Source organism: Chelonia mydas, chromosome 2, assembly GCF_015237465.2.
Source record: "Chelonia mydas isolate rCheMyd1 chromosome 2, rCheMyd1.pri.v2, whole genome shotgun sequence".
Taxonomy (NCBI): Eukaryota; Metazoa; Chordata; order Testudines; family Cheloniidae; genus Chelonia; species Chelonia mydas.
The window spans coordinates 252,467,714-252,488,769 of NC_057850.1; the positions used below are offsets into that span (position 1 = coordinate 252,467,714).

Consider the following 21,056-nt stretch of genomic DNA (forward strand, 5'->3'; position numbering starts at 1 on the left):
CCTGTCTCTGCAGCATGTTGAGGCAGGTCACTTGCCAGGATTATCTGGGTATATCTCTCAGTCATTTCCCTGCTATTGTGGGGGCCTTGAGTACTGGTGCACCTCGGTCCCTCCTGTTCTCTGCCTGTGGGCTGTCACACTTTGGTCTCACTTTGGGTACTGGGTTTAGTGTGCAGGGCCTAAGTGGCCTGTCATATACAGAAGGTCAGACTAGATGAGGAGAGGTCCCTTGTGGCCTTAAACTCTATGCCCCTGCAATCAGGCTCCTCTGGGGGCACAGGCAAGGCAACGCCCAGTTTGAGAATCATGCGAGGATTGAGAGGGGGCTCCAAGTAGCTCATTAGCTGTGACATCAGGGCTTTGGCAACTTTGCACATGCCCACCAGCGGGAATTTAAGGCACCTGCAGGCTTAAGTGACAACTGAGTGGCAGTTTTGAGAATGGCAGTGGTGCCTAAATGTTGGACTTAGGTGCCTAAAGAGGCAACTAGGTGCCGTGTACCTTTGTGACTCAGGAACACCCATCACTTTGGAAGTCCACAGGACCCGTGCTCGCAAGTTACTTCGGTGCTTTCGAAAATCCCACCCGAAACATCCACATTTGCTTATGCCTTAGTTGGCTTTTTAATACTCTTTTTATGGGACAAATTCAGGTAAGATCTGGCCATTCGCACTGCAAGCTCCATAAAGCAAATATCTAGTATAAAAAATCCCCACACCTTCCCTTGGGAAACCGCCACTTTTTAAAACAGATGGCACTTTATGATGTATCTTGGAAAATGTAGCCAAGAGTCTTAGCAATAATCAAAGAACATGAAGCATAAGATTGAACAAGAGTATCTGGAACCACACAGGCTGCCCTGGAGAAGAAAAGAGCCTGCGAGAGGAAATAAAAGCTGAACAGAGGTCCGAGATGTGTCTAGAGACACTAACTGAACACAATTTCTCATGACAGGGGAATCCCTGACACTTGTCAAGGGGCCACTAGTTCAAGGCTGATGTTGTGCAGACCAGAATTACACGTATTTAGATATAGTAGAGAGACACAGGCAGGAAGACACATAAGGCTATTTCATGCTTTCAGGAGCCGATCAAAGTAAAGCGCGATGGCCTATTCTGGAAATTGGAACACAACGAAAACAATGGAAGCCCCTGAGTTTCAAAGGTCTTATGCAATCGCATGTCTTGCTACTTACCTCTCCATTTAAGAAGCAATATAGAAGGGCGACAACAAAGCCCTAGGAAATTAAGGGGAAAAAAAAGGTTATTTCTAAAAAAGATGAACTTCCGCACAGCAGGCCTTGGAGCACAGATAATTGTAGAGTGACGTCAGCCTAATTAATACTTTGATTAGGACACACAACAACATAATTTTTCCAATCAGTATTTATATGGCTTTCATATTCAGACTAAACACTGTCATGGCCCTGACATTGCATATGTGCACCACTTACCTCTAATGGATATAATCAGAACTGCTCACGTGTATGTGAGGAGCCCTATACTGCGAGCAGTTAACCAGAATTCTCCTTTAGCTCAAGCAGCAGGGGTCTGTGTTTTTTAGAGCAGGCGGCTCTGAGTTCTAGCCCTGTTTTGGCATGAAATCCTAGGCAGGCCAAGGTTTTTTTAAAAATATGTAGCAGTGAATTATAAGGCTATAATTATACAGCAGAGTTTTGACAGCATCTTTATAAATATGGCAAAGACTGTCATCAGTGAGATCATCAGAAACCTGTCATGTAATCACAGCTATGTAATGAAAGTGCGTTTTAAGTACTTGAGTGTGATATTTTCCAAAAGAGAACAGACAATTGCTTCTGCTTATACATCCCTAAATGTTCTCCCGGAAGCCTAAAAATATCTTTCTGTAACAAACAGACTGTATGTACCCTGACCCCTGGTTCCTCCCTGGTGCCTATCATAGAGAGCATCTGGAGTAGACACGCCATGGGATAAGGACAGCTAAATTCAAAATTTCCACCCCATGCTTTCTCCTTTGGGCTGCAAGTTTACCAGTAAGTACCTGTGCCCAGCCTGTGTCTATAATTTGATTCAAAAGAGGCTGAAAAATAGTAAGCTATGAAAACTTCAGTTTCCCTTATAGACACTGTTTGTGGAAAATATTTCTTTAGGGTGGAATTTCAACAGTTCCTAAATGACTTAGCAATGGCTTTCAATGGGACTTGTGCTCCCAAGTGACTTAGACAGTTTTGAAAATTACAGTTCTGGTGTATTTCTTTCTATTTCTAAAGCCAAGGAGGTGCCTCTCCATAGCCCCGTGTATCCTGACAACATTTCAGTTTGCCTACAAAACTGTGCAATAAAAGGAAACACCACTGTCAGACTAACCATGTAACAAAATCCAGCCATGATAGAGCACGGCAGAGAGCCTGTCTCATGCCCGATCTCCTTCTGCTCCCCTGCCCCGCAAGTGCCTGGCAGATTGCCCAGAACATTAAGAGATTCAGGCTATTTCTGATCAAGAGAGGATGATCATTCCAGGGAGAAAACCCTGCCAAGAGCCAGAGAGTGCCAGCTAGTGCACCGTGACTCATTGCAACCCCAGCAATATGGCACAAGAGAGGTAGTTTCTCAAATAGGCAGGTCCCAGGTAATTTAAGTGTACCTGGGTCAAAAGCAACACCTTAAAATTCTGTCTCAAAGCCAACAGGTAGCCATGCAGAACATGGAGCACTGGTGTAATGTTCACTGCATGGGCAGTTCATATCCCAGTCCAGTTTAAAGCTTCTGAACATACTTAAAGTGTAGCATCACCGGGTGTGCACTGCAGTCATCTAATCTCAAAGTGACAGAGGCATGGATGAAAGCAGCAAGGTCTACATCCAAAAGAAGAGCAATACTCTTCTGGCCATGAGAAGATCGAGAAAGTGGTCCTGGCCATAACTGCTACTTCATCACGTAACAGCAGTTGCTGGTCTAACCGGACCCACAGACTAAGAATTCAAATAGTGAACGGTGGGTGCACTAGCAATGGAAGGAGAGAGTGATGTTATTTCTCCTAATCTACTCTCATCACTGCTGTTTTATCTGGATTGAATGTCAGGCAGCTCATTCTGATCGACACCCCAGGCTTCATGAGACCCCAGGTAAGACACTTAGTCACCCTCCCTGGATTGGGCAAGGTTGGGACAGTTATTAATTCTGTCTTTGTTTATTATACCTGAAAGGAGCCCAAGCCCAGCTCAATATAAAGTCTAGCTTCCAATCCAGTGCTTTCTGGGCAAAACGCAAACACGATATAGTGCACTCCAAAGAGTGGGATCAGGAGCAGTGTGGATTTAGCTAGTCTCCTGGAAAATGAAAAAAAAAAAAAAAACACAAACGTGACACACTTGACAACATTTCAATGAATTTAATGGAAGGTGGGAAACTAACAGAACGGAGACTGAGGGCGTGTGCGCATGGCATAGCAATGCACACTATGGAGGGAGGGGAGAGGGGATTTCTAAAGCACACTAATATGCTGCACATTAATTGGTCTGTGTAGACCCTGCTGGTGTTTAATAGTTAAAGTGCAGGAGGGAACTTTTAGTGTGCACCATCAGGATTCAGACGGACCAATTAATGCGCAACCCATTGGTGTGCTTTAGAAATCACATTGCCGGAGTGCCCAAGGCTGCGCCATGTAGACAAGACCTAAATCCTCAATTTATCTACAGATCAGGCAAAGCCAACGTGTCTAATGGCGATGGGGTCGTTCATTCTCTATGCCTTTGCAATCTTTTTTCTCTCTCCTGTGTCAGCGGGCATGGATGCTAGTCTGTGCTACTCATGATGGCGGTTCTTCTGATGGAGCCACCTGTCCATTTTGAAATGGATGCAGGCCACCAACTCTTTTCACATAGATAATCAAACATGCTTTTGGGGCTGAATTGGACTGGCAATCTAGTATTGAAATTTCTCCAGCCGTACCAAAGCCATGAGCCAACTAGTCCCCTGAGGGTTTCTAAGAGACCATTACAGAGGCTGGCGGGGCTGAGTCTCTCAGGAAGGGCATGGAACCAGAATGGGAGGAGTTAAACAGCTGGGAACCAGATGCATCTGGAGTTCATTCAACTACAGGCCATAGCTGATGTGCATAAAATAAGAACGGTGAGGAAGAGAGGAGGGGCCAATTGTGTGGCAGCCTAAGAGTGTGTGAACTTGATTACAATTTGTTAGGTGCAGGGCTTTCAGTTGGGCCTAGCTGGTGGACTAGCATAGAGAGGACTTTATATTGGGGCCTCTAGAAAAAGAGGGCAGATTTCTACCGGCTCATACCTTAGAAACAAGGTGGCAACTCGACTTTGTTTTTTTGTTCTGGGAGTTACTTTCCCCACTATTGAGAAAGAGGCCACAGGGGGACACCCCCAGGAAACAATATCTTAAACCAGATCCAATGGGAGATAATACAAAAAAAGAAAAGGAGTACTTGTGGCACCTTAGAGACTAACCAATTTAAGGTGCCACAAGTACTCCTTTTCTTTTTGCGAATACAGACTAACACGGCTGTTACTCTGAAACCAATACAAAAAACGTATCGTCACTTACACAAAATGACTAGAATGGCTGCCGCTGACCTCTGGAGATTGTAATTTCTGCACCAGAATTCTGATCACGTTGACAAATATAATAAAGTTCATCTGCAAAGAGAAAAAGGGGTTTCTAAGCTTCCTAGGAGACTGAGCCATATCTTCAATGGGTGCAAATCAATGTAGATCCATCCACATCAAAGCAGCTATGCCAATTTATGCCAACTGAATATCTGGTTCTCAATCTGTACACAGTCAAATAAATAATAAGGGCAACATTTTCTATCTTAGATGCCTAAGGTGACACCCTCAAATCCTTATTTAGGCACCTAAGTAAACATAGGGTGACCAGACAGCAAATGTGAAAAATCGGGACGGGGGTGGGGAGGTAATAGGAGCCTATATAAGAAAAAGACCCAAAAATCGGGACTGTCCCTATAAAATCGGGACCTCTGGTCACCCTATGTAAACATGATCTGATTTTCAATTATGATGTGCTTCCACAATGACTTTGAATAGGAGGTTTACTTGCTCAGACCCTGAAAATCAGACCAATTTTTTGTTATGCCTAATGATGGATGTAGGTGCTAATCTTTAGGCACCCATGTTTGAAAAATTTGACCGATTCACATTTCTATAACGTTCCACAAAACAGATCTTGCAACACAATTTAAGTCAGCAAGAATCCTGCTTGCATATACAATGGCCAAATTTTTCCTAAACATACATCCTAACGGCTCAAGTGCAAAGCGCACTGGCATGAAGTTGGAGAAAAGACTGAGGAGATCCTGGGGAGAGGGGCAATATTGTTCACTGGTTTGGAGAGAAAACAGAAGAATAAAAACAGGGGAAAGAGAAATGACTAGGTACAGGCATCTCACAAGCCCGTTATTATTACGTATTTGTATTGTGGTAGCTCCTAGGAGCCTCAGTCATGGACAGGACCCTGTTGTGCTAGACTCTGTACAAACACAGAACAAAAAGACACCCCGTGCGCCAAAGAGTTCTCAATCTAAGTACATCTTCACATTTTGGAGATGGATTCTGTGGTCAGACACATGAGTAAGTGACACAAAATAGATGATCTTACACGTTACTCGATGTAATGAGCCTTTAAGGCTAAATTTTCCTGTACTTGCAAATGTGCAATGATCATGCATAGACGATGCAGGAGTGTCCTTATTTAGGCATGTTCCTGGCATTAGACTCTGAGTAATTAGCCTTGTATCACCTGTGTGTGATCTTGCACTATTGCCAGCCTTGGCTGCACACATATAGCTTACATTGGCTGAAATGGTGTTCAATACACATGTCCCAGGGCGACATGCTGCCCTTCATTTGTAATTTTCATGCCTTTCACTGCTGCTTGTCTCTCTTCCACTCACAATATAGCAAGTGTTATGCAACAATTTCCAGCTTCCTAAAATTAAAAACAAATTAAATGCAGTATGCGGCACTGTATGCCTGTCTTACTGAAAAGAGATATGTGCTTAGCTTTCAGTTCTTCAAAGGATTCAACAGATCAAAGGCAAAACTCACTAATACAGATAGCAGTATGGGTCCCTTGATGATCCATAACACTGCTGTATTCTCATCATCATCATCCCAGCATCTGAAACAGGAAACTAAATAATTACCTGGTCTGGTTTGTGCTGAATATTAAAAGACTCAAGTCTTGGTACAGAAAAATGGCTGTCGTTAACTCTTGCTGTTAGCAATTTAAAAGCATCTCCCAAAAGTTCGTCCAGATTTTCACTCCCAAGAAGGTTGCTCTATAGCCTAATTCAAAGAAGGCTTATCCAACTTGAGGCAAAGGCCTTGTCTACACTGGTGGTAGTGTTTAGGGTACATGTGGCTACAGACTGCAGTGAAAAACAGGCTACGTTCACACTGCAGTGTGTAGCTTTATGCAGCAGTGAAAGGCTCTGGCAGCGGAGAGGCCATGGGGAAAGGCCAGAGCCCTGCTGCCAGATACTTTCCCTGCTCTCTCCTCCTTGCCAGAACCTTTTCCTGCTCCCAGAGCCTTTCACTACGGTGGGGAAAGGCTCTGGCCACGGGACACCACACTGTAAAAATAGGAGTGTATATGTGGGAAGCACTGCTTGGGGTGTGGAGAGCCATGTAGGGTACATACACTAAGGATCTGGCATGTCTTTTCTCTACCCACTTAAACTGTGCCACTCCATCTACTCTGCTGTTTCTATCCGTGCTAGGGGGACATGCCGTGGCTGCACACTGCGCACCGCTGTAAATGTCGACATAGCCAAAGTGAAACAAGGAAGGGGACATTATCCTGATTGCAGGCTGCTCATTAAGACTCTCTCTCCCCTGCTGTGTGGAGCTATATTTCAGGGCAAAGAAGAGAGGCTGGATTCAGCTGCAGTAAATCCAAAGCACTCCTCACTTCTTCGCCATGGCTTCCGGGCTGCTCAGCAGAGTCCAGGCACTGAGGTCCTGATGCTTCCACTTTAGAGCTTTTGACTGGAACCCGGCACAGTCTCGGGCAGGTGAGCAGCAGCCAAAATGGAGCCTTCATCTAAAAGGTGCAAGTGCGGTGGTGTTAACAGCTAGCAGAGTGTGGGCACAGGGATGAAGGCAAATGTATCCAGGTTGGATTTTATGTTCTCCGGTGGTTTAGGTACTCTACAATGAACATAGGAACGGACAGACTGAGTCCGACCCAGTGTCCATCTGGTCCAGCATCCTGTCTCCGACAGTGGCCAGCAGTAGCTGCATCAAAGGAAGGTGCACGAAGTTAATGATAGGAAGATCTGAGATAACCGGTCCCCTTGGTCTATGGCGACACTTCTGGCAGCATGTAGAGTGCAAGCACATAACGTTTTCGGGCCCCGCTGCCTGAGCCTTTCCCTGCTGCTCTCCCTGCTGCAGAGGCCTCTTGCTGCAATGGGGAAAGGCCCTGGGCAGTGGAGAGGCAGCAGGACACTCCACTGCCAAAAACAGCTATGGGAGGCATTGCTTGGATGTGAAGAGAGCCTACGTAGGGTCTATACCCTGGGGGTTCAGGCATGTAGGGTACTCTGTGGTACTCTACTCAGCTAAGCTATCTCTCACCATCTACACGCGTGCTGGCTGGGAGTGTGGTGTTTGTACTCTACGCCCCACTGTAAGTGTCGACACATACTGTATTAGGTCTTTCCTGATCTCTAATAGGTAGAGATTGGCTTAAGCCCTGATGCATGAGGTTTAATGCCAATCAAGGCATTTCTGTCAGCAATAATGATCATAAATCTGGATATTCGTATTATCCACATAAATGTTCAAACCCTCTTTGAAGCCTGCTAAGTTCTTGGCATCGATGACATACTGTGGCAGTGAGTTCCAGAGTCTAATTACACAGGGTGTAATAAATATTTCCTTGTATTGGTTTTGAAATTGCTACCTTTTAATTTCATTTAGGGTCTTCTTGTTCTTGCATATGAGACAGGGACAAGAGACGCTCCCAATCCACTTTCTCTAGAGTAGTTGGTATTTTATATACTTTAGGTCCTGTTTTATTAATCTCCTTTGTAAGGTAAAAAATCCCAATCTTTTCAATCTTTCTTCAGAGGGGAGTTTTTCCAGGCCCTTGATCATTCTTATCACCCTTCCCTGAACCCCTTTTATCATCAAACAAAGATTAGTACAGTCTTTCCAGATTTGGTTCTGCCACTGAAATGAAAGGAATTTTTGCTCCTGGAATAACTGCAGGATCACAGTAATTTGTCTGCTTGTCTTGCAGTCTTTCCACATGAGGAGATCCAGGGAAAGGAAGGACATTGAATTCACCCTTATACCTTAGAGGCTACATAAGAGGAGCATGTGCCATGAGAAGGTGGAGGACTGACATCCCCTCACCATTTACACAAACTAAAATGATGGGGTATTTTGCTATTGATAAATTTGGGTACCATAAATTAACATGAATGGAGCAAGGCAGACTGCATAGGCCAGGTGAGTGGCAGTGGGCCAGACAGCCATTCACCTTTAGGTCATTGGTCTGCATCTTTCCCAGGTTAGGAAGGAGTAGATGTTGTTCCTATCTTGGGGCCTGTGTGAAGTGAATTGGAAGATTAAAGTTCAGCTCCTAGTAACCAAGCATCTGTGATATATTGCCCCCACCCGTGTTCTCAGGTTGAGAGGCTTTGTGGTCAAACCAAGGATTGAATGGAGATGAAAATGGAACAACACTTTCACTCCCAATAATAGTAAACCAGACTTGAAGCCTACTAGTCAGGTGCTATAGGGAAGCTTGCACTGTTTGATACAAGGACTAGGTAGAAAGTTGATGAGATAGAGAAAGGCTGTTCCAGATGGAAGGAGCTTCAGAGTATAAGACTCTTGCCCCAAGAGTGGTGAGATTGTGTGAAAAGACAGAGGAGATGAATGCCAGAGGTAAGACAGTTCAATACACGGCATAATCATTCAAATGCAAGAGTTCACACGTACAGTATTGCCAACCCTAGATGTTCAAAAACTGAGTCCAGTCCCCACCAATCATGTGATTGGCTTAAAACCCCCACGACTTCTGGAAAAATAATAAGTGTTTGGTTCTTTTTATTTGCCTTCTGGCTGCAGCGTGCACTTGCTTCACATTATCAAGTTTTTCTGGCAACCATGAAGGATAGACACATATTTTAAAACAAAAGCCAAGGTTCTCCTGCAATATCATGATTGCAGCAGCTGGAGCTTTAAGAAAAATAACTCAAAATCGCGAGACTTTTGATGAAATCCTGAGCTGGCAACACTGTTGCTGCAGTCAGATGTAAATTGGGAGATAGGCAAATGAGGAAGTCGTTTCGAGAGCTATTTCTGAATTTTAAAGATCAGAAATAAAAATTCTTATGGTTAAAAGCTTTGGTTATTTTTTAAATCTCCCTTCTTGATGAATCACATTTACTGTGCCAAACGCAATGCCCAGCCGCACTATGATTCTGGCTCACCCTGTATTCTGTCTGTAGATTCGGGTTAGGATCCAAGCAGACATCACAGCACTGGGAGCTCCTAGAAGAGTCAACGTAGAACACAACATGGCACAAGATCACTTTTTGAATTTAAGTGCAACCCAGGATCTACCCCGCCCCTTCCCTGAGGCCCCACTCCTTTCCCCAAGGCCCCGTCCTCCGCTCACTCCATCCCCCCCTCTCCATCGCTCACTCTCTCCCACCCTCACTCACTTTCACCGGGCTGGGCCAGGGGGTTGGGGTGTGGGAGGGGGTGCAGGCTCTGGGCTAGGGCCGAGGGGTTCAGAATGTGGGAGGGGGCTCTAGGATGAGCCTGGGGCAGGAGGTTGGGGTGCAGGAGGGGGTGCATGGTGCTGGCTCTGAGAGGGGGCTCAGGGCTGGGGTGTAGAAGGGATGAGGGCTCCTGCCGGGCGGCTCCCATGTGGCGGCACAGTGGGGCTAAGGCAGGCTCCCTGCCTTCCCTGGCCCCATGTCACTCTGGCAATCAGCCAGCATGCCCCTGGTGGCACGGGGGGGAAATGTGACTCAGTGCACTGCCCCTCCCTGTAGGCACCACCCCCATAGCTCCCATTGGCTGCAGTTCCCTGTTCCCGGCCAATGGGCACTGCAGGGACAGTGCTTGCAGGCAGGAGCAGCACACTGAGATCCCTGACCACCCCCAAAGCCTGCAGGGGCATGCTGGCCACTTCCAGGAGTGGCGTGGGGCCAGGGCTGGGAGGGAGCCTGCCTTAGTCCCGCTGCACTGCCGAACTTTTAGTGGTTGGAGATCGCGATCAACTGTCAGAGGCTCCAGGATTGACCAGTCGATCACAATCTACCACTTCGTGACCAGCGCCTTAGACTTTGGGTGCCCCGTGTTAGACCCCTAATGTGAAATGCTCTCTTCGGTGGAGTCAGTGGCAAAAATCCTACTGATTTCAATGGGCCCTGGATTTCAACTTTTGGGCAAAAATTTCAGAAGTGTCCACTAATTTTGGGTGCTTCATGCAACCTGATAGGCAGAGCCCCAGTCACCCCATGTGTGCAGTGAGGACAATTACATTTATCTACCTCCTGGGGGCATTCTGTAACCTGATGAAAATAATGCAGGTGAAGTTTTATCTTAGTCCAAAGTATTCTTAAGGCAAAGATCAGACTAGAACGCACGAGTTCCAGTTTCCCAGACCTGTACGGCCACACTGCCGAGTGCATTACACTCACACCACCAGATACTTCATGGGGTGTCTAGAAAGTGACAAAATGTCCACCCAGGACTATTTTAACAAAAATAAATAAAATACTGCAGTTGCATTGAACCTCGTGAATTGTCAACGCTCATCGAAAATGCATCTCATGGCAAATGTTTTTCAGAGCTTTAGACATAACTGCAAGAAGGCACATACACAAGCAAAGGGAGAAAACATGAGAGTGTACTAACCCCAGCCAACCAAAATGAACCACCACACGTACTGTTTATCAGAAACAAATGTCAACAGCAGCAGTGTTTGCAAGTACATCCCTTCTACCAGGAGCCAGAAGAAGTTGGCTAAAATGCTGAACTGAAAGAATGCGACTGCAACCTTACATGCAACCTGGAGACACACAGGGAAAGGAGAATATTAGCTGCAGTCTCTGAAGTCAGTCATCTTAAAGGTCCTGGGAAAAAGCTGGGAAAATCTGAACCAAGAGAAATATGCACGTACACAGCCTCTTGAACTCAATAGATTTATCATTGACATTAACGGGGTTTGGGTTACACCCATAGATTATACAATTCTAGTGAGTGGTGTACAGTTGTCTGAAAGTGAACATTTGGGCCTCCATTGTGGGCCAAAATCCTTACTCATGTAAGCGGATGAAACTCTGCTGAAGTTGACAGAGTTGTGCTCTCGTACACCAGAGTTGAATTTGGCCCTTGGTATTTCTTTCTGCGTCTGATGCGATTTGCTACTTTGGTGTATTGCAGGCCAAGTTGGAATTGCAAGCTCTCACTGTAAGAGGGTTTTTTTTCGGGGGTGGGGGTGGTTCCTGATCCTGCTTGCAGGCTAGGGATCCTTGTAGGAAAGCATGGGATCTGGGCCTACCAGAATGAGTCTGAAGACAGACAGCCTGAAGTAAAGTGAGGTGAGCTGTGCCTCTCTGTTTTAGGGAGCATCCTGTTTTCTCTTTCTGTGTTTTGGGGATTTTGTGTGTTAATGGTTTAAATTCTATTCAATAAAGTAGTGCTACATTGCAACCCTCGAGAAAGATAAAAACATAAATACTCTAATTTGTCTGTGTGCATGCCATAAACATAACAGCACCTAAAGTATGATGATCTCAGACCCATAAAACCAAAATACAGGACAGAATCAGGAAATCTCAGTGTTACCTCTGTAACAAGGATTAACCAGTAAAATCAAACATAGTGACAGAGAAGAAAAGATTGGTACCGTTGACATTAAGCAGTGGTCCATATTTTCATCAGCAAACAAAACAGCATCTTTAATGAAAACAGCAGAGGCTCTGAGGATGAAAGAGACAAAAAGGTGCATGTGGATGTAATTCCGTGTACAGTGGAATTTTCTGAAATGAGAAAATAAAAAGGGAAATCATTCTTTAAAGAGAAACTTCAGTTTACCCCATCTAAAAATCATTCAGACATCACTCAGAAAGTCAAAACAAGTACAGCAGGGCATGCTTTCCCTGTCGTGCCCCAGCAAAGTCTCAGCCTTGAGCTAGAGAAGCCATCTCTAGAAGCAAGGCAATAGCTTAGCTCATTCTCTTTGTTCCTGGGCCCCTACCACTATTACTATGGAATGTGACAGTTGTGGTGGTGGTTTTATGCCTATCCACTGGAAAACAGGCTTGGACAATTTGTGATTTGATTCAATGCTCATTGGAGAGACACCCCTTTTGACTCCAGTGGATGTTGGACTGGCCTCTTATTGCACAGGTCACTGTGTTGATGCTAAATAGTAATGATTTCCATTGATTACCGCCCAGGGCTGGATTTGTACTAGTGGCCTAAAATCAAAAGGTTCTGTCCCCTATCATCCAAACTCAGCACAAATAGGATCACCAGAATGGCCATACTGGGTCAGACCAATGGTCCACCTAGCCCAGTATCCTGTCTTCCGACAGTGGCCAATGCCAGATGCGTCAGAGGGAATGAACAGAACATGGCAATTATCAAAGTGATCCATCCCCTGTTGTCCAGTCCTACCACCTGGAAGTCAGAGGTTTAGGGAAACCCAGAGCATGGGGTTGCATCCTTGACCATCTTGGCAAATAGTCATTGATGGTACTATCCTCCATGAATTTATTTAATTCCTTTTTGAATGTGCAGGTTATTTTCCCTCGATCTCTGTGCATAGCTCCTATAATCTGTAATGGATGGTACAGGCACATCTGAGGGGAGTTTATGGAGAGAACGTCCTTGCTAAGCATGGGGAAAGTAGTTGCCCTATGTGAACTGTGAGGCCATCATGCATTGACACAAGCCATAGTCCCATTAAAAAAAAACCCTCCAGGAGGAATAGTGAGAGGGTACACAGTCAGGTCTTATGTTTTAAAGTCTGCAGGGAAATATCACACCACAAGTGATGGAGAATAGGTTACCGTGGATGGAAATATTGTGTCTGTGATAGAATGCAAAAACTGGAAAATAAAACCACTGGAGTTGCAAGTCACAGAGATGAGAATTAGGATGAAGCTGAATAGGGACTTCAAATACCTCAAAAGCCGCTGCAAGCATTTACCTGAAGATGGCAAAGATAACGAGAGCTGTAATGAGTGAAGTCAGAGATGTCGCATAGCCAGTGGTGTAGACATGCCAAAATGCAGAATAATATGATTTCTATGAGAGGAAGAAAAGACAAAAATATAGATGGATGTGCAGCATTCATCCCAGTGTGCCCATTTGACTAAGGCATGATTTCCTTTGGTAAATAGTTGCAAAAGAAGCAGCGTTTTCTTTCGGTGCTGACACCACTGCTGTTCCCAGCCACCTCAGCCACAGAATATAAATTATACTTTACAATCTCCAACGTGCTTTATAGTGGAGAGGGGCTCTAGACTGGGACTTGGGAGACTTGAGTTCTAGTGTTGGCTCTGCAACTGATCTTCTGCGTGACCTTGGGCAAGGCATTGGCCCTCCCTGTGCCTCAGTTTCCCCATCTGAAATATGCAGATAATGGTTTGGGCTTCTTGAAAACTTTCCTTTGAAATGGGTTTTCAGCAGAAAACTGGGTTTTTGATTAAACGCATTTTCTTGTGAAGTGTCTATTTTACCAGGAACGTTTTGATTTTTTTCCATTCCACACCCAAAAAAGCTTTCAACCAATACCAGAAAAATTTCAGATTTTGGCAGAAAATTTTCAATGTTTTGACAAAAAGTCAATTTTTTCTGCAGAACACTCCCCTTATTTTCTGACCACCTCTAACAGTGACTCATACCCCTCCCCCCGCCCCATGCAAAGGACTTTGATGTGTATAAATGTGCTAAATGAGCCCGATCCAAAGCCCCCTGAAGCTACTGGAAAGGCTCAATTCACTCTAATAGCTAAGTATTGTTAAGATGTGTCTTGGTTTTACAAACCCTTGCGGTTCAGGTTTTATATCTATGACATAAAACCAGGGGTGTCTGGCAGCTGGGCTTCATTTATTTGAAGCACCAATGTTTGGGAGCATTTGGATAAACGTGCCTAGCTGTGGCCTATCCCAAATCCTCAGTGAAGGTTTGATGGTTCAAGGTGCTGAGCTTTGCCAACTCTCATTGAAGCTGCTGGGAGGTGTAGTCACTCAGCATGTCACAAGTGTTCAGCACCTTGCAAATTCTGTGACTAACTAATTGTTTCAGGACCAGATGCAAGGCCCATCAGAACTAATGGGTGTCTAATGTACTAGAATGGGCTATGGATCACGCCTCTAGTGAGTAGGTACAGCTAAGCAAAAAGTAACAGATGAGGAAACTGAAACATTTGGGAGGGACAGCTCAGTGGTTTGAGCATTGGCCTGCTAAACCCAGGGTTGTGAGTTCAATCCTTGAGGGGGCCATTGAGGGATCTGGGGCAAAAATTGGGGATTGGTCCTGCTTTGAGCGGGGGGTTGGACTAGATGATCTCCTGAGGTCCCTTCCAACCCAGATATTCTATGATTCTCTATGATTATGGAGCTAAGAGACTGACCCAACATCACATGGTGTGTTAATGGAGTTATTTCCTGAGCTCTGACACAGAGTCCTTAATTCCTACTTTCAAACTCAACCTAATAAGAGGTGTGACTGCAACATGCATCGACATACCTAAGCTAGCTTTGCTCCAGCTAGCTTGAATATCAATAGCAGTGAAGCCGTGGCTGCACGGACTAGCCGCTCAAGAATATAACCAGGGTCCTGGGTGGACTTGTACAGCCCGTGCTGTCCTGGCTTCACTGCTATTGTTATTCAAGCTAGCTAGATCAGCACTAGCTCCGATTGGTCCAAATGTGCTGCAGCCACACCTCTGATTGCAGTGCAGAGGGCCCCAAGTGACATTGCCTCTCTGATATTACCCTTTAACACCGCTAAGTGCATTTTGACATGTCGCATATTGATGTATCCTGAGAAAAACAGGAAGCATCATTGAGCTTTGCCTCTGCAAATTGTTTTCAGTTTCACTACAGGGCCACCTGATTATTCCAAATCATAAGGAACCAAAATCCTTAGTTTGTTGCTGGTCAGTCAAATTTCCTCAGGGCCGATGCAAGTGCCACATTGTTCTAACCCTAACCTTGTTTATCAAAAGGCTTAGAAGATGCCAGCAACTCTAGGCTGAGACAGTCAATTTTAAATTCAGAAACATTGGCAAGAAACCTGCTCATTGAAGAATCATCCTGGCATTTGGTGAAATCACTGTAATATTTTCTATGCAACATGCTACACAAAGGTGGAAAGCAGGAGACTTGTTCAACTGTGCAGGCGGGTGGGTCAAAGGCTCTTTCCTCTTCTGGGGTAGCTGATAGAAGCACGGTAAGCAGCAGAGTCCAAACAGGTGAGGGTGAAAAGGGTACTCAGGTTCTGAGTATGCAGAGAAAACACTACCCACTAGCTCTCCCACAGTGTGTTTTATACACGGTCCCTGGTATTTATCTGACCCCCTCCCCAGTTACCACAGGAGCTGAGTACCTCATCATCTTTGATGGATTTAACCTCACAACACCATGTGAGGTAGGGCAGTGCTTTTGAGTCCCCGTTTTACAGATGGGGAACTGAGACACAGAGAGGCCAAGCTACTTGCTCAAAGCCACATGGGCAGAGTAATGACTTGAGCCTAGGTCTCCCACGTACCCTAACCACTGGACCATCCTTTCTATCTTCAGAGAAGGCTGATGAACACAAGTCTCTGGAACCCTAATTTAAAAGGAACGGTGAAGATGACTCTTCCCCTTTCACTGTATGCAATGTTCCCCATAGAAGCAAAGGGTTAGGCAGCAGGCTCTCTTCTCCACACAGATAGATACTGGACACAGCAGGACAGACTCTTCTATGTCAAGATCCATTCAGTGCAGGATGAGGGGTCCATAACTGGCTCCCCAATTCTCCACCCTGCATTGTGTCAGATCCAGCCCTGATGTCATTTAGACCAAGAGGCCATATGACAGCTGAGAACCACCGGAGTGCAATCTCCCTCTAGCCCTAGTTCCTTCTTGTCCCTGATACCCCCACCTATGCTGGGGTTGGGTTGGGGTGCTGGAGGGGCCAGCTCCACTGGCCTTGTGGAGTACCCAGGAAAGTCTCAGCTGGACAGTACAGTCAATCAAAGGAGAGAATCTGGCTTATGTATATTCAGCATTCCTCAGGGTGTTTTCATGGGGGCAGTTCTGGGTTTGCTCCTCCTAGGTGCATCTCCAACCCAATACTGACCTGATCTTCAGGGCCTTTACTGGAACCTTCATCGAATCCGCAGGCAATGGAGTACGGTGGGTACGGTTCTGACCAAGATGCTTCTTGCGTACAGTTTCTTTGCAGAAAACCTGAAAACAGTGAAACACATCAGCAAATGACCCATGTGGTTTAGCACTGACAAGAAACAGCTTATTCTTAGTGCCCAAATCCTCAGATCTATTTTCTTACTTATCGATACTTCTGGATGTGCTAACTGCTTTTAGCAAGTTTGGCTATACAGAATGAAAGCTACTTTAGCTATCTACCTTGTGAAAGGCTGAGACAAATATTCAAATGAACACAGTGGTGAACTGGAACCAGTTTGCACCGGTTCGCTGGAACCGGTTGTTAAATTTAGAAGCCCTTTTAGAACCAGTTGTGACAACCGGTTCTAAAAGGGCTTCTAAATTTAACAACTGGCCAAAAGTGGCGCCTTAGGCGCTGACTCTGTGGGTGCTCCAGGGCTGGAGCACCCAAGGGGAAAATTTGGTGGGTTCAGAGCACCCAGCGGCAGCTTCCCGCCCTGCCCCCAGCCCCAGCTCACCTCCATTCTGCCCCGATCTGCTTCTCTGCCCCGCCTCCCACCCCCGGCTTCCCGCGAATCAGCTGTTCGCACGGGAAGCCAGGGGGGCTGAGAAGCAAGCGGCAGCTTTGCGCTCAGGCCCAAGGAGGTGGAGCGGAGGTGAGCTGGGGCTGGGGGGCGCAAGGAGGGCCTACCGCGCTGCAGCAGGTAACCCGGGGGGCGTGCGGGGGAACTGCTCCCCGCCCCAGCTCACCTCCACCTCCCTGGGCCTGAGCACGAAGCCGCCGCTTGCTTCTCAGCCCCCCACCCCCCCTCCCGGCTTCCCGCCAAACAGCTGATTCGCGGGAACCCCGGGCGGGGGGCGGAGAAGCAGAGCGGGGCAGTGCGTTCAGGGGAGGAGGCAGAGCGGAGCAGAGGTGAGCTGGGGCCGGTCGCGGGGTGGGGTGGGGAGCTGCTGGTGGGTGCTCTGCACCCACCAAATTTTCCCTGTGGGGGCTCCAGCCCCGGAGCACCCACGGAGTCGGAGCCTAAGGCGCCACTTTTGATGTGATCAGTGGGGGGAGCGGCCGCTCCCCCTGCTCCCCCTCTAGCTTCACTCCCCCGTCCCTAGGAGCCAGAGGGACCTGCCAGATGCTTCCTGGGAGCCACCCCAGGTAAGCACCCCCCGGACTCCCCACCTCGCCCCCCGGCAGGTCCCTCTGGCTCTTAGGGGCAGGGGGGGGTGGGCACCCACTACAGTGGCCCACGAGACCCTCCTGCCCGGTTCTGGGGGCAGTCAGGGGACAGGGGAGAGGGGTGGATGGGGCAGGAGTCCCGGGGCGCGGGGGCGTCAAGGAACGCAGGGGATTGGATGGGGCAGGAGTCCCGGGACGCGGGGGCGGGCCACGACCCCCTCGTGGGTTGAGGAGGGAACCGGTTGTTAAGATTTTGGCAGCTCATCACTGAATGAACGGGGAAGTAACAAAGCAGCTTCCAGGTTTATACAGGAATTACATACTATGAGCTCAATTTGTATACAGAGGCACCTAAGTCCTGCATCCAAAGCATGCCTTTAAGAACCAGTTTGGTTCTTGAGACATATGACTACTCAGTTGATTAGACACACAAGGTGGGACCAACACGGCTACAGCACTGCATACCCACTTGATAGCATTAGTAACAATACTCTGAATGTCTGTAATATCTTTTACCCAAGGATCCCAAAGCACATATAATTTCCAATCACTTCCAAGCCAGAAAGACGTAAGCCTCTCAGCACTTCAGGAAGGTAGGGTAGTATTATTATCCGCATTTTATAGATGAAGAAATTAAGGCTATGTCTACATTGCCCCGGGTGTGAATAACTGGGTGCACCAAAGTGCTACACTATAAATCCTCCATATGGATGTTGTGGGCACTAACTAAAAGGTTCCTAGTTCACGTTTAATGTAGTTCAGTTTGAAGGGGACTATTTTTAGCAGATTTCAGAGTGGTAGCTGTGTTAGTCTGTAACAGCAAAAAGAACGAGGAGTACTTGTGGCAACTTAGAGACTAAATTTGTTAGTCTCTAAGGTGCCACAAGTACTCCTCGTTCTTTATGTTAGCAGAGTCCTCAGTAACTTGCCCAAGGTCACAGAGGATCTGCAGCAAAATCGGGAACAGAAACCAGGAATCCTGACTCAAAGGACCCCACCGCAAGACCATCCTTCCTCTCAGTTACGGTAGGATAGAAAAAGTTGTCTGGGTTCTGACATTTGGGCTCCCATCCTTCCAGTGATACAAATGATGCCACTATTTTAGCAAGATACTCCCCACTGACTGTCACAGCGTTTTGCTTTTGTTTTGAAATGGTGAGAGGGATTACTGCTAGAGCTGGCCAATCTTTTTTCAGTGGATGTTTCGCTGTTGAAAAATGCCATTTCGTCCACGTGGGTACTTACTGCAGGAATTTGTCAATGTTGATGAAATTTCTTTTAAGGGCGGAAAAAAAACACCAAAAAGAAGCATTTCAGTCTTATTGGAATGGGCCATATCAATTTTCTGTTGCAAAATGACTTTTCATTTGGAATTTCTTATTTTAAATTATTAATGATAACAGCAAATATAAAAAGTCAAAATGTGAATGAAACAGTTCACTTGTATCAAAATGGAACATTTGAAATGACCCGAAATTATTTTTCCCCCCATAAATTTAGTTTTGTGAGAAATTTCAATAATTCTTTTTTTGTTCCAATTTGGAACAAAATTTAAATTTGAAAGGTCAGAATTTCCCATAGAACACAAATTCTTAGTTTCCACCAGCTCTAATTATAACTTTATCAACTTTCAGACTGCATCCACTGGCTACGGGATTCTTTCAAAAGAGACTATTCCTTTAGGTACGGGTGCTCAGGGCCTTTTATTTTCCACACCAAATTCAAACACACCCTTTTCAAATGCAATTCTAATCTACAGCATATTCATGCTGGGAAGTGCTTCTGTTTTCCAAATTTTGGGCTGCTAAAATGGGCAAAATTAGGAAGAGTTTTATTTTTTCTAAGCTACTATCCATAAGGGCTAAATATGTCCTTTGTATTTGTGCATGTAGTTTCTACTACTTTCAATACCACTGCAAGGACCAGTGCATTCCCTGGATGATTGCAAAAATCACTCTCTACTGACTTCATTCCATCTCTTGGCAAATGGCTGTGATCAGACCAGATCAGAATGGGCAAAGGGATTGTGAAGGCATAGCTGTCAAGTGGAGGTATTCAGGTACTGAAAGATCAATGGTTCATCCAGTCCATTATCTGGTCATGGACACTGCTGCATGTAGGATACATTAGAGCAGTGCTACTCAAAGTGGTGGTCCGTGGACTGGTGCCGGTCCTCGAGCCATCGGCTGCCAGTCTCCACGCACATTGGAAAAAAAGTTTGCCGGCCCGCCGCATCAGATAGCTTGAGAAGCACTGCATTAGAGAAACCCACTCCAAAAACGTGCCTAATGAATGTATGTAACCCTGAAAAAGAATTCTTCCTGACACCAGTAATCTCAAGCCCTGATAGTAGTGGCAGATTACTGCATATGCCAATGGGGCTCAGGCCCAGGGGCCCCAGCCAATTTGGGGACCCCAGAAAAATCTCCCTCCATCGTAGCCCCAGAGCAAAGCTTCTCCAGTCTCGGTGCCACAGTGCTCCAGTCTCGGTGCTGGCACAGAAAGGAGTGATTGGGGGCGGGGCTTCAGGGGAAGGGGCGGAATGGGGGCGGGGCCATGGGCAGAATGAGGAAGGCTCTGCAGGGGAAGGGGTGGAACGGAGGGGGACCATGGGTGGAACAAGGGTGGGGTCGCAGGCAGAAGTGGGGGGCAGGGCCACAGTTCTGGTGCCGGGTCCCCCTCACTTGCTCCAGCCCAGGGCCCTAGATCTTGCATGAATGTTGAATGTCTTAGTATCTCAGCCATTATGCATATTTTTAAATGGCTAGGAATGTTAATAATAGGAAAAAGCATTCTTGCCGTGTACGTTGGTGATTTCTTCAAAGAAACCGGGACATGCAACTTTTACCACTTCTCCAAAAGTGGCTTTGGGCCAGCAACTCAGTCCATCCCAATCCCCTGGGCATCCTGGAAAGAAAGAGAGTCTGAAATTAAAGAGACACCTGCAGAATGAGGCATTTCAAAAGTCTTGCAATCGCTTACGGAAAGATTGCCTGTGTCTTTATCAGTGGACCAAGTGCAAGACTCAGCTGCTGTTCTTACTTAGCCCAGATTCACAATTACGTGGTGTGATGCTGGCAGACCAGGTGCCAGCTCTTGCCAAGGCTTTAGGAGTGTGTTAGTAACTGGTTAAGAGGGGTATTGGGCTTATAACAATGTCTTTAGTGTTCAGACTTTATGAAATGCTTGTAAATTGCTATATGCATTCATCTCACTTATTCTTTCTTTATCACCTGTGTGGCAAATTGCCGGTACCATTATGATGGGTCCTACACTTCCTCTTCTTGGGGGGGAGGGTGGGTGTTCAGGGCACAGTTTCCTGCCCCTGAACTAGGGAATTTACTGTCCCACTAGTAACCCAGAGAAGGGTAGTGGAGAGGGAGGGACCCGGGCCTGCCCTCTACTCCGGGTCCCAGCCCAGGGGCCCTAGGGATAGTAGGAAACCACTTGAACTAGTGCTTCCTTCCCCTGGGCTACTTCCCTC

General features: G+C 46.4%; 1 protein-coding gene across 1 annotated transcript in view; it reads right to left on the reverse strand.

Annotated features, from left to right (window-relative positions):
• The window catches only part of LOC102936837 (vasoactive intestinal polypeptide receptor 1), a 42,750-nt gene that overhangs the window by 4,499 nt on the left and 17,195 nt on the right, over nt 1-21,056 (reverse strand). Inside the window, exons 3-12 of the mRNA XM_037891207.2 lie at nt 20,372-20,479; nt 16,355-16,464; nt 13,212-13,309; nt 11,904-12,036; nt 10,910-11,063; nt 9,472-9,532; nt 6,071-6,143; nt 4,551-4,642; nt 3,181-3,310; nt 1,196-1,237 (exon numbers count right to left, since the gene is read on the reverse strand). Coding sequence (XP_037747135.1) covers nt 1,196-1,237; nt 3,181-3,310; nt 4,551-4,642; nt 6,071-6,143; nt 9,472-9,532; nt 10,910-11,063; nt 11,904-12,036; nt 13,212-13,309; nt 16,355-16,464; nt 20,372-20,479 — 1,001 coding nt within the window. The remainder of the gene's footprint in view (nt 1-1,195; nt 1,238-3,180; nt 3,311-4,550; nt 4,643-6,070; nt 6,144-9,471; nt 9,533-10,909; nt 11,064-11,903; nt 12,037-13,211; nt 13,310-16,354; nt 16,465-20,371; nt 20,480-21,056) is intronic.